This window comes from Poecilia reticulata, chromosome 19, assembly GCF_904066995.2.
Source record: "Poecilia reticulata chromosome 19, P_reticulata-male-v2, whole genome shotgun sequence".
In the NCBI taxonomy this organism is placed as follows: Eukaryota; Metazoa; Chordata; class Actinopteri; order Cyprinodontiformes; family Poeciliidae; genus Poecilia; species Poecilia reticulata.
Window position 1 is genome coordinate 6,973,768 of NC_088848.1, and position 20,377 is coordinate 6,994,144.

A 20,377-nucleotide genomic window follows, 5' to 3' on the forward strand; every position below is an offset into this window, starting at 1 on the left:
ATGAGAAAAGTCAAACCCACCTCTGAAGATTGAAATTAAGACAACTGGCTTCTAGATTTGGACAAAATCCATCTAATAGATATGAAAAGTATAAAAAGTATCCCAAATTTATGAAAACAAGTGTGAGGGAACAAAAGGTTAAGTAAGACTCTCAATAACACAAAAAGCATTAAATCAACATAATTTAATGCATTTATTAGACAGAAGGTATAAAATTCCTAGGCTCAATGAGAGAAAAGTTTTTGTAGCTAATTTTGAGCAACCGCTGACTGTAAATAAACACAATAAAATGAAACACTCATTTCCCCAAGTAAACATACACACACTGCAAAAACACAAAATCGTACCAAGTTGCTTTGGTCTAGTTTCTAGCGCCAATATCTTACTACACTTTAAATGAGGTGAAACTAACTCCCAAAAAACTTTTCATCAAGATATATGAGCTTGTTTTAAGTTAATTCCTTAAAATGGAATTAAAAAGTTATTGTTCCATTGGCAGATTATTTTCTCTAATAAGACATGTTCCCATGTTATCAGTGGAATAATCTGCCAACAGAAATATAAAACAAGCCGAAAAGTTACTTATAAGTCAGTTTTGTCTTATTTTAAGTTTAGTTAGGATTGTGTTTTTGCAGGGCAGTTTTAGATCAGATGTTAAAACTACAGCATAGATCATGTTAAACTGACTTCAATGCAAACATAGTAAACAAACAATCAGCATTTCAATATCAGTTCATGAATACTGTTCCACGTTTAGGTGCGTCTGAAGGTTTTTAAGACGGATTGTTGTTTTTAATCCAGTGACAATGAGGGGTGGGAACTACATGTATGTGCCTCAACAAGCTGCCAGTGTGTCATGTTCCATTTAGGCCATTCCCTCCTGGTTCACATGTGTCCTTAAGGTCCAGCTACGATGAACCGGAAGAACTGGGAACGCCATCTGTGTGGGAAACCACAGCAAAGACATGAGATGGTAGAAGTGAGGAAAAATACCCAGAAGTTTTGAATCACTAGTCAAACAGGTTTAAAGTCTGTGTCACATTAAATCCCTGCAATATTCCTGTAGACGCCCGTGAAGGTTTTTGCATAGTTCTGGAGATTACCTCTGAACGTGGGCGGCGGTCTGGGCGGTTTAAACGCGCCGCCTTGTGCTAACGTGTCAACAATCCATCTCAGAGCATTTGAGCAGTTCTCCATCTGAGGAGAAGAAGAAAAAACAGGTAAATTCATCGAGCTATTTTCCCCTAACAGAAGAAAATGATGCCAAGCAACCAAAGAATCCTTTAGATTTTGCATTTTTGACTTTAATTCAGCAAATGCGAGTCCAGCTCCAGGGCCTATTTTTAGGATTCATTCAGCAGAAACTCAACAGCCATGTTGGAGAAATTTAGGCATGTTAGTAGTATAACATAACAGCTTAAGAAGAAGGAGAACAATTATCTGCAATTTTTGTAATTAAAGAGAACAAATATAAAGGCTAAGCTAGCTTTAATAAGTGTTACTGAAGGTCAAACTGATGCGACTTTCACTTTGTTTACTGTTCCATGTTCCCTGCCTGCCTCTTTACTTGTGGTTTTGTTTTGTTGGTTTCATTAAAAAAATTACAAGAGAAAATTCTTGTTGTTTTCTGTATTTTAGCAAGAATAAAGGAACAAAGTCATGACAGCGGAACATATTTCAAATGAGTGAGGGAATTGGGGTATTTATTTCTTAAATTCACATGTATTTATGTATAATTGGCTGATCAATACCTGTAAGGAAATAATCACCTTATCCACCAATCCTTCCAGCTTTGGCCATCAGAGACTCTGACATGATACTGAATGCTACTTTTTTCATTGTTTTCAGGCTGTTCCAACATTAATGCATTCAAAGACATGATGTAACTTTGGAATATTTAAGACTCAATCCTTCTGTAATTTTTCTGTCTTTTGTTATTTATCACATTAATGAAACAGGTAACGCTGTGACTGTCGGGCCAAAGGCAGCGTCAAGTTTATTCTCACCTCGTTCTCGAGAGCCCGGAGTCTCTGGTCAAGGTCTCTGTTTTCAGTCATGTGTTTAGCAACACTGTCCATCCTAGAGAGAAAAACAGAGATTAAATGATAATAATAATCATCATCATCATCAGTAGTAATCTATACACTCACTTGACAGACATCCGTTTGAGCCTCTCTGAGTCGCTGCTTTTCTGGATTTTGTTTTGGGCCGTCAGGAAGTCTTCTTTCTGGATCGTTTCCCACGTCATCAGTCTGTTGGCAGCCTTCTGACTTAACTGAAGAACTACAAAAAGGCAAAGGAGGGCAGATTGTGACATAAAGTTGATCCTCATGTAATCTTCATTAAAAAGGCGACAGTAAGCAACAAAACAAAACAAAAGAGATGCTTGACTTTACACCTTCATGACTTTCACTGACTGAGGGATGTGTTTAGGAAATACTGAACCATCCAGGAGAGCATTAGTAAGGTCACACACTAATGCTGGACGAAAGCTGACTCACAGTCTCTGCTCTAACCCTAAATGCTCCCTAAATGCTCTCTACTAGACTTTAAGTCAACTCTGTGCCTGAATCAGTTGAATGTCTTACAACTACATAATTTAGCACGAAACGGTGTTTGTCTGAAATAAAGCTGCAAAATCTGGTCTCCAAAATAACTTCATGTATATTTTAGTTTTATACTCAAACTTTTAATCCCAAATAAAGAATCTGAAACACCCAACTTTGCTAATGCAATCAAAATACTGACCAAACTGCTGAACCTTGACAGAGGGAACTTTACGGATCTTCCTCTTGATGAAAAGATTGATGTGGGAGAAGATGATTAACGGAGGAGCCAGTGACGGCCTGGAGTGATACTGGACAATCAGGTTGTAGCGCTGGAACTTCCAGTAGGACTCGCTGTTGGCCTGGACCTCAGTGAAAGTGTTGCTGCGAGGACAAGAGTAGAGTAAACCCAGAATCAGTTATTTAAACCCAGAATCATTCAGTTAAACCCAGAATCAGAGGCGTCCGATTGTCCGTTCCTGGTCCACCGACCTGAACATGGCGATGAGCAGGTTGATGAGCAAGATGTTGGTCACCAGGAGATAAACCATGAGCAGGATGACCACCAACCAGTTACCGGAGGAATTTCTGCACTGCTCAGCGCCTCCATCAACCAACGTCTGGTTATCCGTGCATTCTACGTCCCAAACCATTTTAACTGAAGGACAAAAACAAAACAAACAAAAAAACACATAGATCAGGAGAAAAAGTACAGTTATGTTTTATTCTATTGTCAGTCAGTTTACCGTTTATATACAAACCCAGATAAACCAATGGGAGGACAGATGAACAGGATGACTGGACAAATGGATGGATGGATGGATGGATGAACAGATTGACAAATGGATGGACGGATGGATTGTCAGATTGACAAATGGATGGATGAACAGATTGACGGATGGATGGATAAATGAATGGGTGGATGGATGGATGGACGGACAAACGGAAAAAAGGAAAGATGCCTAGCTGTGTAAAGGGTTTAGTGATTATGGGACAAATCGGAGGATGAATGAATCCAACATTCTGCATTAGTACCTGGTGGAAAATCTGATTTTTTTTTTCTTTTTGAGTACTTTTCTAGACATACGTAAAATATCAAAATTAAATTCCAAAATGCTACAAAATCCAGGAAACGCTCATCTTACCGTCAACCTCCTCCACAGGAATCTGACCGTAGATGTGCAGGTACGGCCTGTAGAAAACTCTGCGAAAGATGCGATCAAAATTGGGATCGCGGCGGTAAAGCAAAGCCTGATTCGCCACTCCGTACGCCATGATCCAAATTCCCAGGAAGAAGAGGAAGAAGAAGACGTCTTTCACCTTGAAAGAAGAGAGACGCGCTTTTTGTTGCACTGTAAAAAATGATGCGCAATCATAATAATAATTTGGAAACTTTTCTCACCATTTTGCCAACAATGATAATTTTTGGTCCCATCTGTTTGTGAATGGCAAAAATGTGAATGAGACGAAGGGTGAAGACCATGAAGTCCACACAGAGGAGTTCCCTTCCATACTCATAAGACCATTCAAACATTCTGAAATAAATGTTATGCAAGCATAATTAGTGTGGTAACAGCGCCATCTGGTGGTCAAACTTTAAACTACACTTAACTTATTATGCTTCCTGGAACAGGTTAGAATAGGTTTATGGGCGACACAAAGCATGGTCATTAACATTGTTTGGCACTAAATCATTCTTACATGACTAGATTTTAGTCTGGTCAGTTCTGAATGTTTTGAGCACATAGAGCGGTAAAACCAGCTGACCAAATGTGCTGGAGATCTGCTTGGTTGCTAGGAAACGGGGCTGGGCTTGGCTAGGGTTGCTAGGTAACGGCGCAATGCTTGCTGAATGTGACTTAAATATTGGAAGGTTTTTCAGACATCAAAATAAATTAACTAATTGACAAAAAACTGACTGGGTGGGAAATATTAAGCAGTGTGAATTATAAAAATGTTCAAAATGTGATTTTTTGATAATAGGTCCTCTTAACACAAAATAAATACTGTGGTAACAGCACCATATAGTGGTCAGCCTTTAAAACAACCACATTTAAATGTACAACCAACAGAACAGAAAATCATTTGAGACTTTCTACGGCAGCGATAATAAAAATGACTTCAGAAACTTTTTGTTGTGAAATGGGAGAATATAAATGAGTTGAAATTAATTCAAAGTTCATACCTGCAGATTAATCCCGAGATGAAAAGAGTTATAGCAAGAAGGTCAAATTTATTCCACACATCCTGAATGTAAACTCTGAGTGTTTGACGCCAAGTCATCACCCCTGAAAAGAAAGTCTGGAAGAGCAAAAAAATAAATAACATATTAGCTTATTAGAAAAGCAACAGAAAAATCTGTGTATAAGTAATTTCTCACCTCTCTTATCTCCTCACACACCATGGTGAAAACCCAGAAGTAGAGCACATACTCTGAAGCGGCCAGACCTGAAGGGCCTTTGAAGTCCAACAGCAGCACAAATGCATACAGGATGAGAAACAGGAAGTACATCAAGACGTTCCCCAAAAATGCCGTGACAGGAGCAAACCAGAACTGGCGCCAGCGGGACACGATAAATGGGCGCCGCGGCGGTCTGTAGGGTTCAGGAACGCCTGCGTCGAAGTAAAAACAGATCCTGGAAATGAGCATTAATGATGTTTGAAGTGTTTTTCAGTGATGGTGTCTGGAGAAGAGCCTCGCCTCTGATGCTGGGACTCCTGGGGCTGGAGAGCTGGCCGTCAACTTCACTAATGAAATGAGAGATTTTCAGTTCAGAAAACAGCAAAAATGTGTGATAATAAAACCTCTGAAGATTGAAACAATTAATCCGATTGATCGTAATGAATCAATTATTGTAACCAATGTTAATTGTTAATTGGAGTACATAAACAATTCCTGAAACACACTCAAAGCAGAAATTAAGAGAGCAAAAGTGTTCAAAGACTATCTACATTTTGCATCATTTAAGACATAAAAACATTCTTCTGTAAATATGTTCTACACAAAAATCAAGTGGAATAGTTTTAGCTTCACCAGGTTAAACTGTTGTAAAAACTAAAATAAAAGAATCTTTAGTAATCAGTTAATGTAAAATATAATCAACAAATCATCCCTAGCCTGACCTGATGTTAAGTCGAGCAGAAAGGACTGAACTTTTCACACGTTAGAAGGATTTGTTTTACTGCAGATGCATCAAAAAGGTCAAGTGTTCACTCAAGGAATGATGAGCAATAATATTTTTACCTTTCATCTAATGTATTTCTAATATTATACAGAAAAGGACTACATGAAAAATCTGCACAAAGTGCCAATATTTTTGCTCGATTAATCGTCCGAATAATTTATAGTTTAACTGATTACTAAATGAATCATTAGTTGCAGGCGTATAGATGTAACATCATTTACAAAGAGAGAACCACAAACTTCCATTTATGTTATTGACATTAAAGTGGCATGCAGTGTTGAAATGGAAGAAAAATGACATGAGGTTTTCAAACTTTTTGGAAATTAAACTATGAAAAAGTGTGACATGCATTCAACCCACTGAATCAAAACTCTTTTTAAATTCAATATTAGGGAATTATACTGTGGTATAAAAGGTCAGATTTGAGCTCTGTAACTCTGCAGCTCCTCCAAAGTTCCCTCTTATCTGCTTCACAAACTCTTATACACAGAAGGACTCTATCCACAAAGTAGGTGGAACCTGATTGCACTGGATTTTATTTAAGGGCGTTACAGTAAATGGAGGTGAAAACATAATATACGCTTTTCAGATTTTTATTGGTGAAAACATTGCATAGTTGCAAAATGCCGACATGTGAAAAGGTTTCCTACTCCTGCAGGGAATTGTATGTGGGAAAATGTTTATTGGTGAAAAGGCCAAAAAAAGCAAATATAGAAGAATAATTAAACTTTACATGTGTTTGATGTCGGAGAAAGAGAAGATGGTTGTCCCGTAGTGATTGTCCGCATCCGGACTCAGGTTTTCATCGCTGCTCCTTCCTTCCTCCTCCTGTTGGTTTCCATCTTCCCTGTGTTGGAAATATTACATGCAAATCAAGGTTACAGTGACTCCGACCCATTTGGGAACCTAATATCAACCGAGATTCTGCAGATTTCACCTGAAAGAAATGAATTTTGTGTAGCAGAGGAAAGGGCAGAAAAAGGTCAGCAGCAGCTTCCAGACGGCCGTGTCTCTCTGCATGTCGCCCCACCAGATCTGGGACAAAAACGACTGGAAGGGAAAAGAGACAAGGTCCAGTGGGATCATCAAGAGATGCAGAAAGAGGCTGAGCTGCTGTGGTTAAAGGGTCCAAAGTGTGGTTCAGGGGCCATTTGTGGCCCTTGGACTAATATTTGAGATATTTTTTACAATAGAAAATTGTAAGTCTTTTATTAACAAATTCTACCACATCTATTCAGAAGCTGACATTGGTGTCCACAAATCTATTCTGTTAAATTTGGCTAAATCTTTTTATGTTTTGGATATACAACAATTTACACATCCCCTTCCTATAAAGAAATCTGACTCTTTATTCATTTAAAATATTCAAAGCTCAGTTTATTTCTTTGGTTCTTTGGACAACAAGTACCAAATCATAATTCACTGTATATCATTTACAAATAGAAATATTTATGTTTGAAACATTTCCTTGTTCAGTTGGTTTAAAAGTGCTGGTGGTCCCACCACTATGTGGTGTTGACAAAAACATGGGAATGCAAAGTCTGGATGAAGATGCTCATGTTTTTTCAATTACTGATAACATTTTTAAGCACAATTAAAAACTGACGGCTAAATTCACAAATTTAAATCTCTGTGGCTTTTTCCCCTCAAAATCTTCAAACGGAAAAAGTCTGAATGGAAAGAACAGAACAGACCTTAAAGAATTGCTTTGGACAGACAGCTACATTTTTCCCCCAAACTACCGTTTTGCTGTGGACACAGATAAATAATCAGAGTGCAAAAACGATGATGCACCTGCACGCCGTCATGGCTGAAGAAGAGGCGCGCGTCGGCGCCCATGCCCATCTGCAGGCAGGTGGTGTTTCCCCAAACGGGAGATTTCCTGATCAGCAGGTCGAAGGAGCGACTTTCATCGCTACGATAGCAAGAGCTGAAGATATCTTAGACAAAGAGAGGAGATTAGTTTGCCTGAAACAGATTTATTGATGACACGAAGGCATCACAGTTAACAAGAGATCAGAATAAGCTACACAATAATCTGAACAAACCATGCAATTCATGCTAATTTTATGAATAAATAATCTAGGAATGTTCTGATAAAATCCCAAGCATCAATTTTAAATAATCAGTACCAGAAACCCTGACTAAATAATGTTTATTCCATAAAAACAGCTTTCTTGCAAACCTGCTCTAAAGAAGGATTTTACACAAAATAAAAATGCAGTTTTATGGAGTCAATCAACCTTCATCACTGCCATTAAGATTTTGAGACAAATATTATTTGAAGTTTGGAGTCGTTTCTAAATTTAGCAGACTACAAAACATTATTTCTCAACATGTATTTTAGTGTGTGGCTGAATTAAAGTGGAACATGTTGGTATCCGTCTCACCGTGCGCCAGGTTCTCGAACGTCTGGGCCAGATCTTTCATGGACAGTTTGATTTCGGTTTCAGACTCCAGCTTGGACAGCTCTCTGAGCATCTTACAGCCACTGAGAGCCGTCAGCACCGACTCTCCGGCCTGACAAACACGGCAGGACAAGCAAAGACGTGAAACAGTTTTAGAGAATATTATTTTCTCAGGTCCATACAGTCGTTTATTTTCAATGCAACGCTCCCGACACTTAAAAATGGAAAATCTGACAATGTAAGAAATGTTTCTGATAGACCAAACTGACAAAAACAAAATGTTTATATAAATAATTTGGTTGTCCTTAAAAACAACCTATTTCTCATTTATAAATGTCTAGTAGCAATATAAAATGTCGAAAGCTGAAAGAATGAAAAAAAATTACTAACAGTTGCAGAAGGTTGTGTACAAATCATAATATATTGGGTATAACAATACACCTAAATATAGTTTCACGGTTTTGTGTGAATAAAAAACACACAATAAACAAGACAGCTTGTTTACTGTCTCATTCAGTAAACAAGCTGAATGAGACAAACCCAAAAGACAAATGCAAATTTATTTTTAACCTTTTAAACAGAAAATGAAACAAAAATGGGACAGAAAGCATAATTCTAAGTTAGCAGGCTCTCAATTAGCATGTTAGAGCTGAAACATTTCAAATTAGGATCCATATTTTAGCTTTTGTCTAATAAAAAAAGGTTATGTTGTACATTCTTGTTTTGTGTCAGATATTTTACCATCTCCCAGAAGAAAGTGGCCATCTCAGTGCGGTTCTGCAGAACGGCCCAAATGAAGAGCGAAGCCCAGGGGTAGAGGCAGCGCTGGTTCTGATAGGAGCGATTTTCACACAGCAGCCTGCTGACACGCTGAGGAAAAAACACAACAAGACCCAAATACATCGGCTCACATCAGCTGAGATCTAAAAAAGAAACAAAACGGTTCTTATCCAAACACCTGACAAAAACAAACAGGAAAATCAAGCGTACCTTGACAGCTTTCCTTTTAGAGCTGATTTCTGAAATTCCCAAAACGTCGTAGTAAAACGGCTGGCAGGTATCACCCAGTAACAAATCCAGGACTCCTGAAATCTAAGAATATGGAAAATAAAGTTTCATCAGTTGGTGTTTTATCCTCACATAATTTTTATATTAGCAATGGAGTGATAGAAAGAGAGTGATGGAATAATGTAGGCAGAGATACAGACAAAAATATAGAGAGATGTAGACAGATGGATAGAAAAAAACACCATGGGGATCTTCATGTGTCACAGCAGCATAAACAACTCACAATGACTCAAATCACAATGAAAAACAATCTAAAATATAACAATATTTAGAGCAATGTATAAAAATCATAGAGGAGCGATAACAGAGGCAGTAGTGTTGGAAGCTGTAGAGATATTTCAGCAATTTATTAATGGTCCATTACTGGTTGTATGCAGTCAGAAAGCAGTTGGTCAGAATGACCTGCTGTACCTTTCAGTTGGCTGCTGAAGGAGTTTTTTAAGGCTCCACAATCTCATAAGATTTAATATTGATGAAGGAGGTGGAAACTCACCTCGAAAAGAGTGATGTCTGTCGTTGGCTCGCTCTGAAAGTCCTCTTCTGTCATTTTGAAAGGGCCTTTTGGCTCACTAGTTGCTGCAGGCAAAGTTGTTGCAGTTCCAAGTCTGACCACTAAGTGGCGCTGAAGCAGCTGATATAACAGCGTTGAATCGGGAACGGAGCGGTAGAGCTTCTCCAGTCTGCCGTAGGTCAGGTATTCGACGATGTTTAGACCGTTCTCAGTGAAAAGCTGCACAAACTGCGGCTTATCATTGACCAAGACGTCCGTCATGGATTCCTTCAGATCCTCATACTGTTTGGACGAGAAATACATTTTTATAACCAAGAAAAAGGTAAAACGATTGAAAGAAAATGTAAAAAACTCTGCATTTCTTTCCATTTACCCTCCAATGAATGTCTCCATTGAAAAGTTCGCTCTTGGCAATGTCAACCCTGTTCCATGCAACAGCGAGTTTCAGCTCTTCGTTGTGCGGACTGGCCTCAACCGACGTCCGCTGCTTACTGGCTGCAAGACAAACAGAAAACAAACATGTCTGACCACATAAAAACATCTGCAGGTTTTAGTTTTAAAGGTTTTCCCTACCTCCAACCAATGCCTTGAGGAGGACTGTGTCAAAGTCTGTGGGACTCTCCTGCTCTCCATAGTGGATTGAAATCAAGTCTCTGCATTGGTAGATGCTCAGAGCCTGCAGACAGAGACGTCAAAATTAGAAAAAAACTGGCCTCCATCAGGACTGAAGAATCAAAGAGGGACACCTTCAGGAAACAAGAACTAAAGTTCAACCACCTTCGGTCCCGACCTGTTTGGGCAGCTGGACCAAAACTCTCACCACAAGCACTTGGGTAAATATTTTCTTGGTATTTTCTTAAAAGTGACCTATTATGTTTCAAGTTCGACATGCAAAGAGCAGAAAAAACCACTTCCTCTTTCAGTACAGAAAAACCAAGCAGAACTCACACGCTCAACAAGTTTGTCAGACGCCGATTCTGCAGGGAAGTGCTTCTTGACTCGCTCTGCAACTTTTTCTTTCAGATCCACACTGGGACCGGATTCGCCGTCACCTTCACTGCTGGACTGGAATCCTGGGGCAGCAGACACGTTCTCCAGGAGGTCGGCAACAAAGTCTGCTAGGCCTCCGGAACCGGCCAGGACCAGCCAGGGCATGGAGTACTTCAGCGACAGATCCATTCGCTGGCAGAGACCAGAAAATCCATGATTACCACGTAAACTAAGGCAAAACGACAGTAATCAAGTTGACAATTCACCTTTAAGCTGCTTGTGTCTCCTGATATCAACATACAAAGAACAGGGATGTCAATTGTTCCACTACCTGTTAAGAAAAATATTCATTTTACCTTCATTTCTATGCTTACCAGATTACCCAAAAAGGTCAGAATAGTTCAAATTACTAAGAAGCCCTTAGATTATTTTTCATCCATTTCATGAACATTAAGTAAATACATATATTTCTAACCCCATATTCCTGTGCGCTGATGGGAAATGTAGTCCTCCAGCTTGGCTCTGAAGACAGTGTCTCCTCCTCTGCGGCCCACACTCCCATCGTCCACCAGCAGGAAGGACTGGTAGTTGTTGTCCAGACAGCAGGAATCCCGAACTGGGTTCTGGACATAGTACTTTGCAGGAAAGCTGCCCTGCTCAAGAAAGAATACACAATAATTTATTTCAGATGAGAAACCGGCAAAATTAATGAATGTATCTTTTTATCTGCAGTGAGTATAAATAGTGGAGGCATCCCTGAACAAATGGTAGCTTTTAGTGATGCACAAAATGGAGACAAAGGCATTACAGAACCTTTTCCACCATTAAAAGGAGATCCATTATGTTTTCTTGAACAGATTAGGATAGAGCTATTGGTGATTTAAAAACATCTTCATTACATTCTTTCCATAAAAATCCTCCTTCAGTAATGAGATTTCAGTCTACTCAGTTCTGCATGTTTTGAACTGTTTTAGAGCGTCTTGTCACTTTAAATCCAAATAATCTGCTGCTGGCCACGCCCCCAAACCAATGTTTACACTCGCACATGCAAACGGCTAAACAGATGCGCACTAAAACAGCCGTACAATCTTTGAAAAGCAGAAGAGGAGCCTCCTACACAACCAACAAAATTTTAGTAAGCAGTTTATAGGTGGCAAGTCAACAAAAAAAAAAAAAAAACACTTTTCCAGCAGCCGTTGTACAGCTGTGAAACCACCTGACCAAAAGTGCTGGAGCTCCTTGCGTTGCTAGGTGACGTGCTGGGTTTTATTGGGGTTGCCAGGTAACAGGCAGCCACTGTGCCTCAGTGCGGTTGTGATGCTCTGTTAGCGATGTGTAGGGTTGAGTTTTTTCAAGAAGTTGTGTCCGTTTTCTGTTCGTGTTTCGCCGCTTTGTGTAGCTGTGGTGACGTTAACGCCACGACGAAAGTTCATCCAACATGATTCATTTCAAGTGCTTTGCTTTCTCTTTTCAATATCTTTTCTTTTTTTTCAAATAATTTATAATATTTGAACTTCCAGCTTCTGAAAGCTTGGAAACAGTTGTTACAAACCGACCTAATGTTGATTAAGACAGAAAATTAGTTTAAGTCCAACGGGTCAAGGTAATATGTTTACTTTATGTTTTGTATTGTATACTTTGTACATCATCTGTGTCTTTTTTATTAGTTCTGCAGCGTACTTGTGGTGTAAAACAGAGACTGAAGATATACTCGTGTTTGTGAACAAGCCAAAGTAAATGCCTTTTCCCAAATGAAGGTGAAAATGTTCAGTAAACATCACACCTTCCTGCAGAGCATAGAAACCTCCAGGGTAAGATCATGTGACTCTTAAAACAATGACCTTGGGGTTGACCAGCTGCTCCTTGTTGTGCACTACTCCCCACGGAGCGACGCCCACGGCCACCACCTTGTTGAGGGAGTCGGAGGAGGCTGCAGTGGCGTGATCTCTCACCGCCTCGCCAACACACCTGCCGACGCCTTCACGCAGTCCTGTTGTAAAGATCCACGCTCCTGGGCAGGGACAGTTCAACATTACGTGTTCAATAAAAAGTCTAAACAGGAGTCCATGACAAATCAAAGTCTCTAAACTTGGTCCTTATCTTTCCATGAAAGATGTTTAAAGTATGTCTGAGCCTTTTGGAGATTTACCAAAATTTAATCAGCCTACGTCTGCAGTTTTGTCAGATTTTTGTCTTCCATTTGTTTGTAGCCGTGTGTGAAATAAGCGCTGTGATCAGCTGATTTGACTGTGCACTGTAAAATCACAAAATCTTAAAAGTATTCTTGCTCTAGATTTTAGTGCAAATATCTCAGCACACTTGAAATAAGATCAAACCTTAGAAGTAGCTTTTCAGCAAAACATAGGAGCTTATTTAGAGTCAATAATTGATTAATATTGATGAAAAAGTTCTAGTTCTACTGGCAGATTGTTTCACTTATAACAAGACATTTTTCCCATGTTATGAATGAAATAACCTGCCAATGTAACTAGTACATTTTAATCAATATTAAAGAATTATTGACTTAAAATAAGCTCATATATCTTGCCAAAATGCTACTTGTAAGTTAGCTTTGTCTTCTTTCAAGTGGACCAAGATATTTGCACTAGAAACTAGACTAAAAATACTTGGTGAGTTTTTGTGTCTTTGCAGTGTGCAAGCAGTTCATTAACAAGCAGATCATTGCTTTGATCTATACAATATAAAATCAAAGGAGAATACACAAACGTTAGTGCTTGTAATGTTGGACAGAGTGAAAATGTAGTATAAATGCTTTTAACACTGAACAAAGTGATATGATACAACAGCAACGTAATACTTAGCATTTCTGTGAGTTTTCAAGCTGATTGTGTGTGAACAAAATGAGTAAATAAATGTAAATATGCAAAAAGTTCCTTGTCTAAAAGGACATTCTGTTCTGGATTATAATTGACTTTTTCATTTTGGAGAAAAACGTCTCGCTGCCCCTTTTCCATCTTTTCTGCTCTGGGTTTTAAAGACCTCGGTTTACATTCACCTGCTCTTTGTGCTGCTTTCACCAGTCCCTGCCGGAGGACTTCTCGGACCCAGGTCTTGACCTTCATTCTGCCCTCTCCACCCACAACGGAAACCACCAGGTTTGGTACGGGAAGATGCCAATGGGTCGTCATCAAGTTGTACACCATAGATGGCTGGGTGTCCCACGACAGGCGTAAGAACTGACAGAAAGACATTTCTGTCAGTTAAAAAAAAATCTAAGAAACCAGCACGCATCAGAGCGAGGGATCAGACATGAGGTCAATAACAGGTTTACGCAAATTTCTTACAGACCTGTGATTGTTTGATACACTCCAGAAACACAAAATCTTACTGAGTAATTTTTTTCTAGTTTTTAGTGCAAATATTTTTAGTATTGTTGAAATATGGCAAATCAAACTTTCCAGCAAGAAATATGATCTAGTTTTAAGTCAATAGTTAATTAATATTGATGAAAAAGGTTTAGTTTTTTGGCAGAAAAATTGAGTTATAACATGCAAAAAATGTCTTATTATAAGTGAAATAATCTGCCAGTGGAACTAGAACTGGGTTGCTAGGTAACGGCTCGGCTTGGCTGGGGTTGCTAGGTAATGGCTGGGCTTGGCTGGGGTTGCTAGGTAATGGCTGGGCTTGGCTGGGGTTGCTAGGTAATGGTACCAGTGGAATTAGCTTTATTTAGTTAAAACAGTAGTTTTAAGTCAATAAAACTTAAAACTATTGGAAAGTTTTTCTGGAAATTTATTTTTAAGTTAAATTTGTCTTATTTCAAATGCGTCAAGATATTTACACTAAAAACTACATGGTAGGATTTTGTGGGTTTTGCAGTGTATTAGGCTTTTCCACATGAAGCCAAGTTGCTTTGGATCACTTTTACAAATAAAACCATAATTTAACAACTGGATTTTGTATTTACTCAGTTATTTCTCTGATAGTAAAAGTAGTTTGATTGTCTGAAACAGAATAAATCTACAATGGGACAATTTATTTACTTAAGTGCAGCCGCAAGTCAGAGGTCAGAAATCTCCAATGTGTTGACATATACTACAATCTCTCTTGATAATTAGGTCGTAAGATTAAAACAAACATTTATTAACCAACTCAGATCAGATTTCTTAAAGCCAAACAGAAGGGACCCACTTGGCTGTGTCTCTTGCTGGCTCCTGCAAATTGAACCTCTCCAAAAGCGTCGGTCGGGTATTCAGACGAGTGCTGGGCGCTGTCCCAGCGGTTCACAATGGCCGTGCTGAAGCAGTCCCCAAGCGCCACGGAGGAGTGGGTGTCTCTCGCTCCTCCACACTGACACAGCGCTCCATTACTGACACAAAGAGACCAGATGAGGGTCCGACATCCACACCGCGGCACGTAACCGTCACGCTGCACTTACCTGAAAGAGTCCTCCACAAAGGTGGTGCAAACCCTCTTCTTGTAGATCTTGGCAATCCAAGTCTGTAATGATTTCAAACAGTTTAGGAAGTTGAAGTGAAGCGCTTGCTAAGTCCTGTTAAACCCACTCTTACCCTTTTGTGCATGTTGCCTGCAGGGAGTTGAAAATGCAGCAGGGAACAGAGAATGTCTCAAGCTGCTGAGTCAGGCTCGACCCGAACACCTGAATGTGACTTTTGACGGGGCGCTGCTGATTTGACAGGGATCTATGCACAGCCAACATAAATCTATGAAGCAAAGCAGCAGCGGACGTCCCCGACTTACAGGCTGATTTTCTCACATCTTAGAAATTAGAAATATTTTTGAAAAACTGCAAAAAAAAAAAAAAAAAACACTAATATTAACAAGTATTTTTGATCCAATTTCAAGTGCAAATATTTTAATTCACGTGAAATAAGACAAAACTAACTATTTTTTTAATCAACATATAGGAGTTTGTTTAATAATAATTTAACCCTGTCATGCATGGCGGTCACTGCAGTGGACAGATCCTAAAAGACTTTTTTTTGTGTTTCTTGTAGATTTGTATGTGATAAATGCACACAGACCACTGGCCAGTCCCACAGGATGACCAAAGATGTCTTCTCTGTGATTTGGGGGAAATTGAGAGTGAAGAGCACTTTTTGTTTTGCTGCCCTCAGTTTTGCTGAGAAATGATTTATTTATTAAAATACTTGATGTTTATCCAGATTTCTCTTATGAGGACAAAATGCGTAATTTAAATATTTTGCGTTTCAGTTAGCACAGTTTATAAAGAGGACACTTTTTGTTTAAATAATATTTATATCCATCTATCCATCCATCCATCCATCCATCCATCCATCCACGAGGACACTGGTGCATCTTACAACACACTGCCAACTACTGGTCATCCACTGCAAGTGCAAGAAGTGTTTTTGTTAAAAACTTGACAAATTTCACAAACTGATGAAAAATGTCGACCAACTCAGGAATATACAGTCCCTCCTTCTACTGTAAAAAAATCTGCTGGCAAGTAAAAAAAAAAAATATATATATATATATATATATATAGTGACACAAAGTGGCATAAACAAAGTAGTGCGAAGGAATGTGCAGAACTTTGCAGAATACGTTTCTGACAGGAGTTGACGTGTTAAACATGTTGGGTCTGCTCCTTTTAGTTCTGCACATGACGCGGAACATGCAGAAGCCGTGCCAACTGGCACCGCTGAAAGAAATGGAACGCGGCCCTCAGTCTGGCGAAATAGCTGCTGTGAGGAGACAAGTTTCTGAGAAAAATTAACTCTGCATTGCACTTCTATCCAGTGTTTTACGGTCAGAACAATAAACTTAATGTTCAAGTACACCTTGTACACTAGATCATTTATGTATACATTTTGTAATAAAGGCCAATAAAAACAACTTAAACTGGTTATTCAATAATATATTTTTTAGTAAAAAAAATATTCCAACTCAAATTATTAGAAATTCTGCACACAATCGTTATGATAAACTGAAGAAAACCAATGTTTTCTATTGAAGCATCTTTTTAAATTGATGGACTCAAATGAGCTTAAACGACAGATGTCAAGGTTTCAGTGTTAAAAAATATAAATGTGCAAAACACAGGATTTGCTTGTCCTTGAAAACTGGAAAAATTAACCACCCCTCAAGTCTGAACAAGAAAATAGAGCAGCTGCAGGAAAACCTGAGTTTAATATTAATATCTCTGCTGTATGTGTATGCCATGTTGTGAAGGCTGCAGGAGTAACTATTTAACCAGAGAAACACAAACTTTACTGATGGCATGCAGATAACAGGTGTGATGTCATTCCCAAAACCTCATAACCAACTAACCAAACCTGTCCTCTTTATTTGCATGCAGTTACCTTTATTGAACCCGCATGGTTTACAGGAAAAGCTGGAAATAATAAAACAGTCAGAAGACCAGGAAAGACTGGGATGGTTCCATTATCAAAGATCTTTAGCGAGCATTTCAAGTTGCAACAAAACTACAGTCTGGTTGATGACGTCGAATGAAAAGATATCCATGTCCAATTTTCTGCTAAATCGCTACAAGTCGAGGCCCCAGGGAGACAAACTTACAATTTGATTTGATCAGAACGCTGAGTGAAGAAATAAAACACATAAATCCACAACAAATTAGTCCTCCTCCTGCACAACTCGCATCTAATCTGAAACAAGAGGGCATTTCTTAATGCTTATCTGCATTAAAGTCTGAATTGTGGCATTCAGATTTGTTTGTTTGTTTTCTTTCTCTTTTAGTGGCATTAATCTTCTTCCATACAAATGCAACTTCAATGCTTCTAGATCTATTCAAAAAATCTGTAAGAAGTCAGTTGTTTTATGTTTACTGATGTTAGCAAATGGATTCAAATACGTTAGTGTAGATTCAGTTTTTTTTTTTTTTTTTTTTTTTAAATAAACCGCTTGACAATATCTTTCAGAGTATTAAATTGTTAACGGATTATATGCTAAAGGAATCCAAAGGACATTTTTTAATGTTTGTTTTCATAGTGCGTCTTTTAGTAACAAGTATCAAAATATTTCTTATTATTTTTAAAATAGCTAAAATGTTATTTAGGAAGTCTGAATGGGTCTGAGGTGAACAGTAACGCTTATAAATTTACTAGTTTTATTGTACGGCTTGACTTAAACGCACCATGGAGTTAGAAAGAAGCCGTAAATCACAATGTAGGAGCGCAAACAGATCCCGGCACAACACCTGCAACTGATTAAGCGTCGTCTCTGAAGTGTAAAACAGTTTAATGTGTTTCTGGTCGGAGCTTTTATTCAGTTAATTACCCAAGGCGATACGTCAGCTAACTTCCGGTAACTTGCTGGACAAGTGGTGTTGAAGATTACGCAGGACTTTTACGCTCCCTCCGTAATGACGCCGCTACAGAGACGTGGGTTTCCATAAACAGAACATTGTTATGACCGGTGTCGGCGACAGTAAGTAAGTGGGTGAGCGAGGTCCCCACAAAGCTAATATTTCTCTACTTTCGAGACTCTCAACAATGCATACCACTGCTCTGAGGACACCTTTCAATTGTTCTTTTCCATCACAGCCGTCATGACACACCTCGCTTTACTTGTTTAGTTGTTTCTCTTCTTAAAGGTTTACCCACCTGGTCTTTCTCAGATTTACTGAGCTTGTCTGTGCTTCCTCGCATTTCTCCGGCGTCTTTCATCTTCCCCTTTCTTTCCTTTGCGTCCTTGTCAGTGGGAAGTTTTGTAGAGGAAATCACTCGAGGTTAGGATTTCTCTCGGGCCATTTCCCTCCTCTCTAATATCAGTTCCTGTTTGTATTGTCTCTGCAGCCAAAGAGGAAAAACGAGGTGCGCTGCAGCCCAGACACACCTAACAGGGTGTGGTTTCGCAGCTCAGCTGTATGGCTATCGGCGTGGCTTGTCAAAACCACAGGTATTTAAAAACCAATGACGTCAGCTGCTACCTTTTTTGAGTCCACTTCCTGACATAACTAAATACAGATCTATTAATTTCATACATTTTTTTACTACTTTAGCTGGTTGTTTACACCAGCTGTATGGTATTTGTTTATGGTTTCACTGTTTTGAAGACAAAAGCTTAAAATAAAACGATTGTTTTAGTCATTTTTGGTTGATATTCGTATAAAAAATGTCACGTTCTGCAGATTTTTCATTTAACCACTTAAGCCTTTTTTTAAACATTAGATGCAAATAAACAAATAATCAATCCCCTCCCCTTTTTTAAAAACAAGATAAACATTTTACCTAAAATGCAACAGCATTATTTTAATAATTTGTAGATAAACTGATTAATTTTTTAATAATTGGATTGCTAATGGTGCTTATTTTTCTATCTGTATATTTCTTGTATAGTTTTGGTTTAATCACTGCTCTGAGTTTATTTATCTTTTACAAAATTATATTTTTTCTGAGTCTGCATAATACTCAAGTTAACCATTAATCAATTACTAAGTTAGTTGATGATTATTTGAATTAATCACATTTAATACGATTAATCGTCCCAGCTGTAAATATGTATTTTTTTTTAAAACTGTGTTGTAAGTGATGAGATTTTCCCTGAGATGATGAAAGCTCTGCAGTAGAGAGGATGTAGCAGCTGACACGGCTGCTATATCCTCAGCGTCCACGCTGAGGATGGACGACCCCAGCGGACCGGCAGATCAGGGCAGCGGGTCAAGTTTCCAAAAAAGAGGGGACCGGACCGTGGCCTTCAACTAATCCTCTGAAGGAAAGTTTATTCTTGGACGTTGCTTTCGCTGGTTTCCCTCAGTGAAAGACTTCTCTGACACCCACCAATTCACAACAGGTTATCGTCTATTTCTAAATGAATTTCTCTCTTTTGTAAGTGAGGAAAAAAGGCAGGATTTTTTTTTCAGCCATCTGATCCAGCAGTGCACCGCAGAAACTGGGTGCACCACTTCTGTGCTTCTCATTAAAGGAGTTTCAAACCATAGAAATAATATGGTGGAAATTATTGGGATGTTTGAACTCATAACTTTTTAAAACCATTTACAAACTGTGTAAGGTACACTTCAGTTGTATTTTTTATTTTTATAAAGTAATAATTATATTTTCTAAGCTATAAACTTCCTACAACAGCTGACACGCATCACCCATTAATAGCTCCAGAACAGCTGACACCCAAATAATATTAAGGAAATATTATAAATATTTTACCCCACATTATTTCTATTCAATATAATGTAAATAAATAAGGTATAACTTAAATAAATACATGGAAACTCAACTCAAAAAGAGTGATTTGTGTTATTGGTCTGAATCTCTACCGTCACTTTGGACCATCGGCGGCTGCAGGAACTGTTGTTGCAGTTCGAGGTCTCACCACCAGGAGGCGCTGAAGAAGCGGAGCTGTTCAAGCTATTCTCATTGAAAAGAGTAAAAACTGGTTTTCATCATTGATGTTGTTTTTAAGTCATTTTATAAGTGTCAGTGGAACTAGAACTTTTTCATCAATATTAAGGAATTATTGACTTAGAACAATCTCCTATATCTTGCTGAAAAGTTACTTGGAAGTTAGTTTTCTCTTATCAAATCTACTAAGAGACTTACTATAAGGGTTTATGTTTTTTTTTAAAGATGGTGATAAATGTTTACTTGAAAGCTCATTATAAACGTGGAGGACTTTAACTCAGGTCTTATGAGGAGAATATTAAATTTGCCCAATCTGGGAAAGTGATTTGAAGACATTTCTTAA

The 20,377-nt window shown here is 38.5% G+C and overlaps 1 protein-coding gene and 1 long non-coding RNA gene across 4 annotated transcripts; one reads left to right on the top strand and one right to left on the bottom strand.

The window, feature by feature from the left end:
• Positions 1-169: 169 nt before the first annotated feature.
• LOC103481420 (transient receptor potential cation channel subfamily M member 4-like) lies at positions 170-18,506 on the bottom strand. 2 transcript variants are annotated; one of them, XM_008436825.3, is made up of 28 exons: positions 18,280-18,506; positions 15,108-15,169; positions 14,861-15,038; positions 13,725-13,905; positions 12,550-12,719; positions 11,184-11,361; positions 10,975-11,039; positions 10,667-10,900; positions 10,292-10,394; positions 10,092-10,213; positions 9,701-10,000; positions 9,130-9,231; positions 8,881-9,009; positions 8,122-8,251; positions 7,526-7,671; positions 6,669-6,781; positions 6,465-6,578; positions 5,248-5,294; positions 4,927-5,159; positions 4,732-4,847; positions 3,949-4,081; positions 3,692-3,866; positions 3,039-3,204; positions 2,749-2,930; positions 2,151-2,283; positions 2,007-2,079; positions 1,104-1,197; positions 170-940 (listed from the first exon to the last, which is right to left on the bottom strand). In XM_008436825.3, the coding sequence occupies exons 1-28, from the start codon at positions 18,340-18,342 to the stop codon at positions 909-911; spliced, it is 3,774 nt and encodes a 1,257-aa protein (XP_008435047.2). In that variant the 5' UTR covers positions 18,343-18,506; the 3' UTR covers positions 170-908. The 2 variants fall into 2 exon arrangements, with proteins under 2 accessions (XP_008435047.2, XP_081456677.1); XM_081600551.1 differs by lacking the exon at positions 18,280-18,506 and adding an exon at positions 15,241-15,365.
• LOC108167254 (uncharacterized) lies at positions 17,881-19,909 on the top strand. 2 transcript variants are annotated; one of them, XR_014085045.1, is made up of 3 exons: positions 17,881-18,103; positions 18,472-18,574; positions 19,205-19,909. It is a non-coding gene; the product is annotated as an uncharacterized LOC108167254 (long non-coding RNA). The 2 variants fall into 2 exon arrangements; XR_001777606.2 differs by having other exon boundaries at positions 19,234-19,909.
• The last annotated feature ends 468 nt before the right edge of the window (positions 19,910-20,377 follow it).

Coding starts and splice junctions, on each gene's coding strand:
- LOC103481420 (XM_008436825.3), bottom strand. CDS start 18,342: ATGAAAGACGCCGGAGAAATGCGAGGAAGCACAGACAAGCTCAGTAAA. Junction 4,848..4,926: donor TGTGTGAGGAGATAAGAGAG/GTGAGAAATTAC, acceptor TTGCTCTTCCAG/ACTTTCTTTTCAGGGGTGAT. Junction 2,284..2,748: donor TGTCAAGGTTCAGCAGTTTG/GTCAGTATTTTG, acceptor GCCTTTTTGTAG/TTCTTCAGTTAAGTCAGAAG.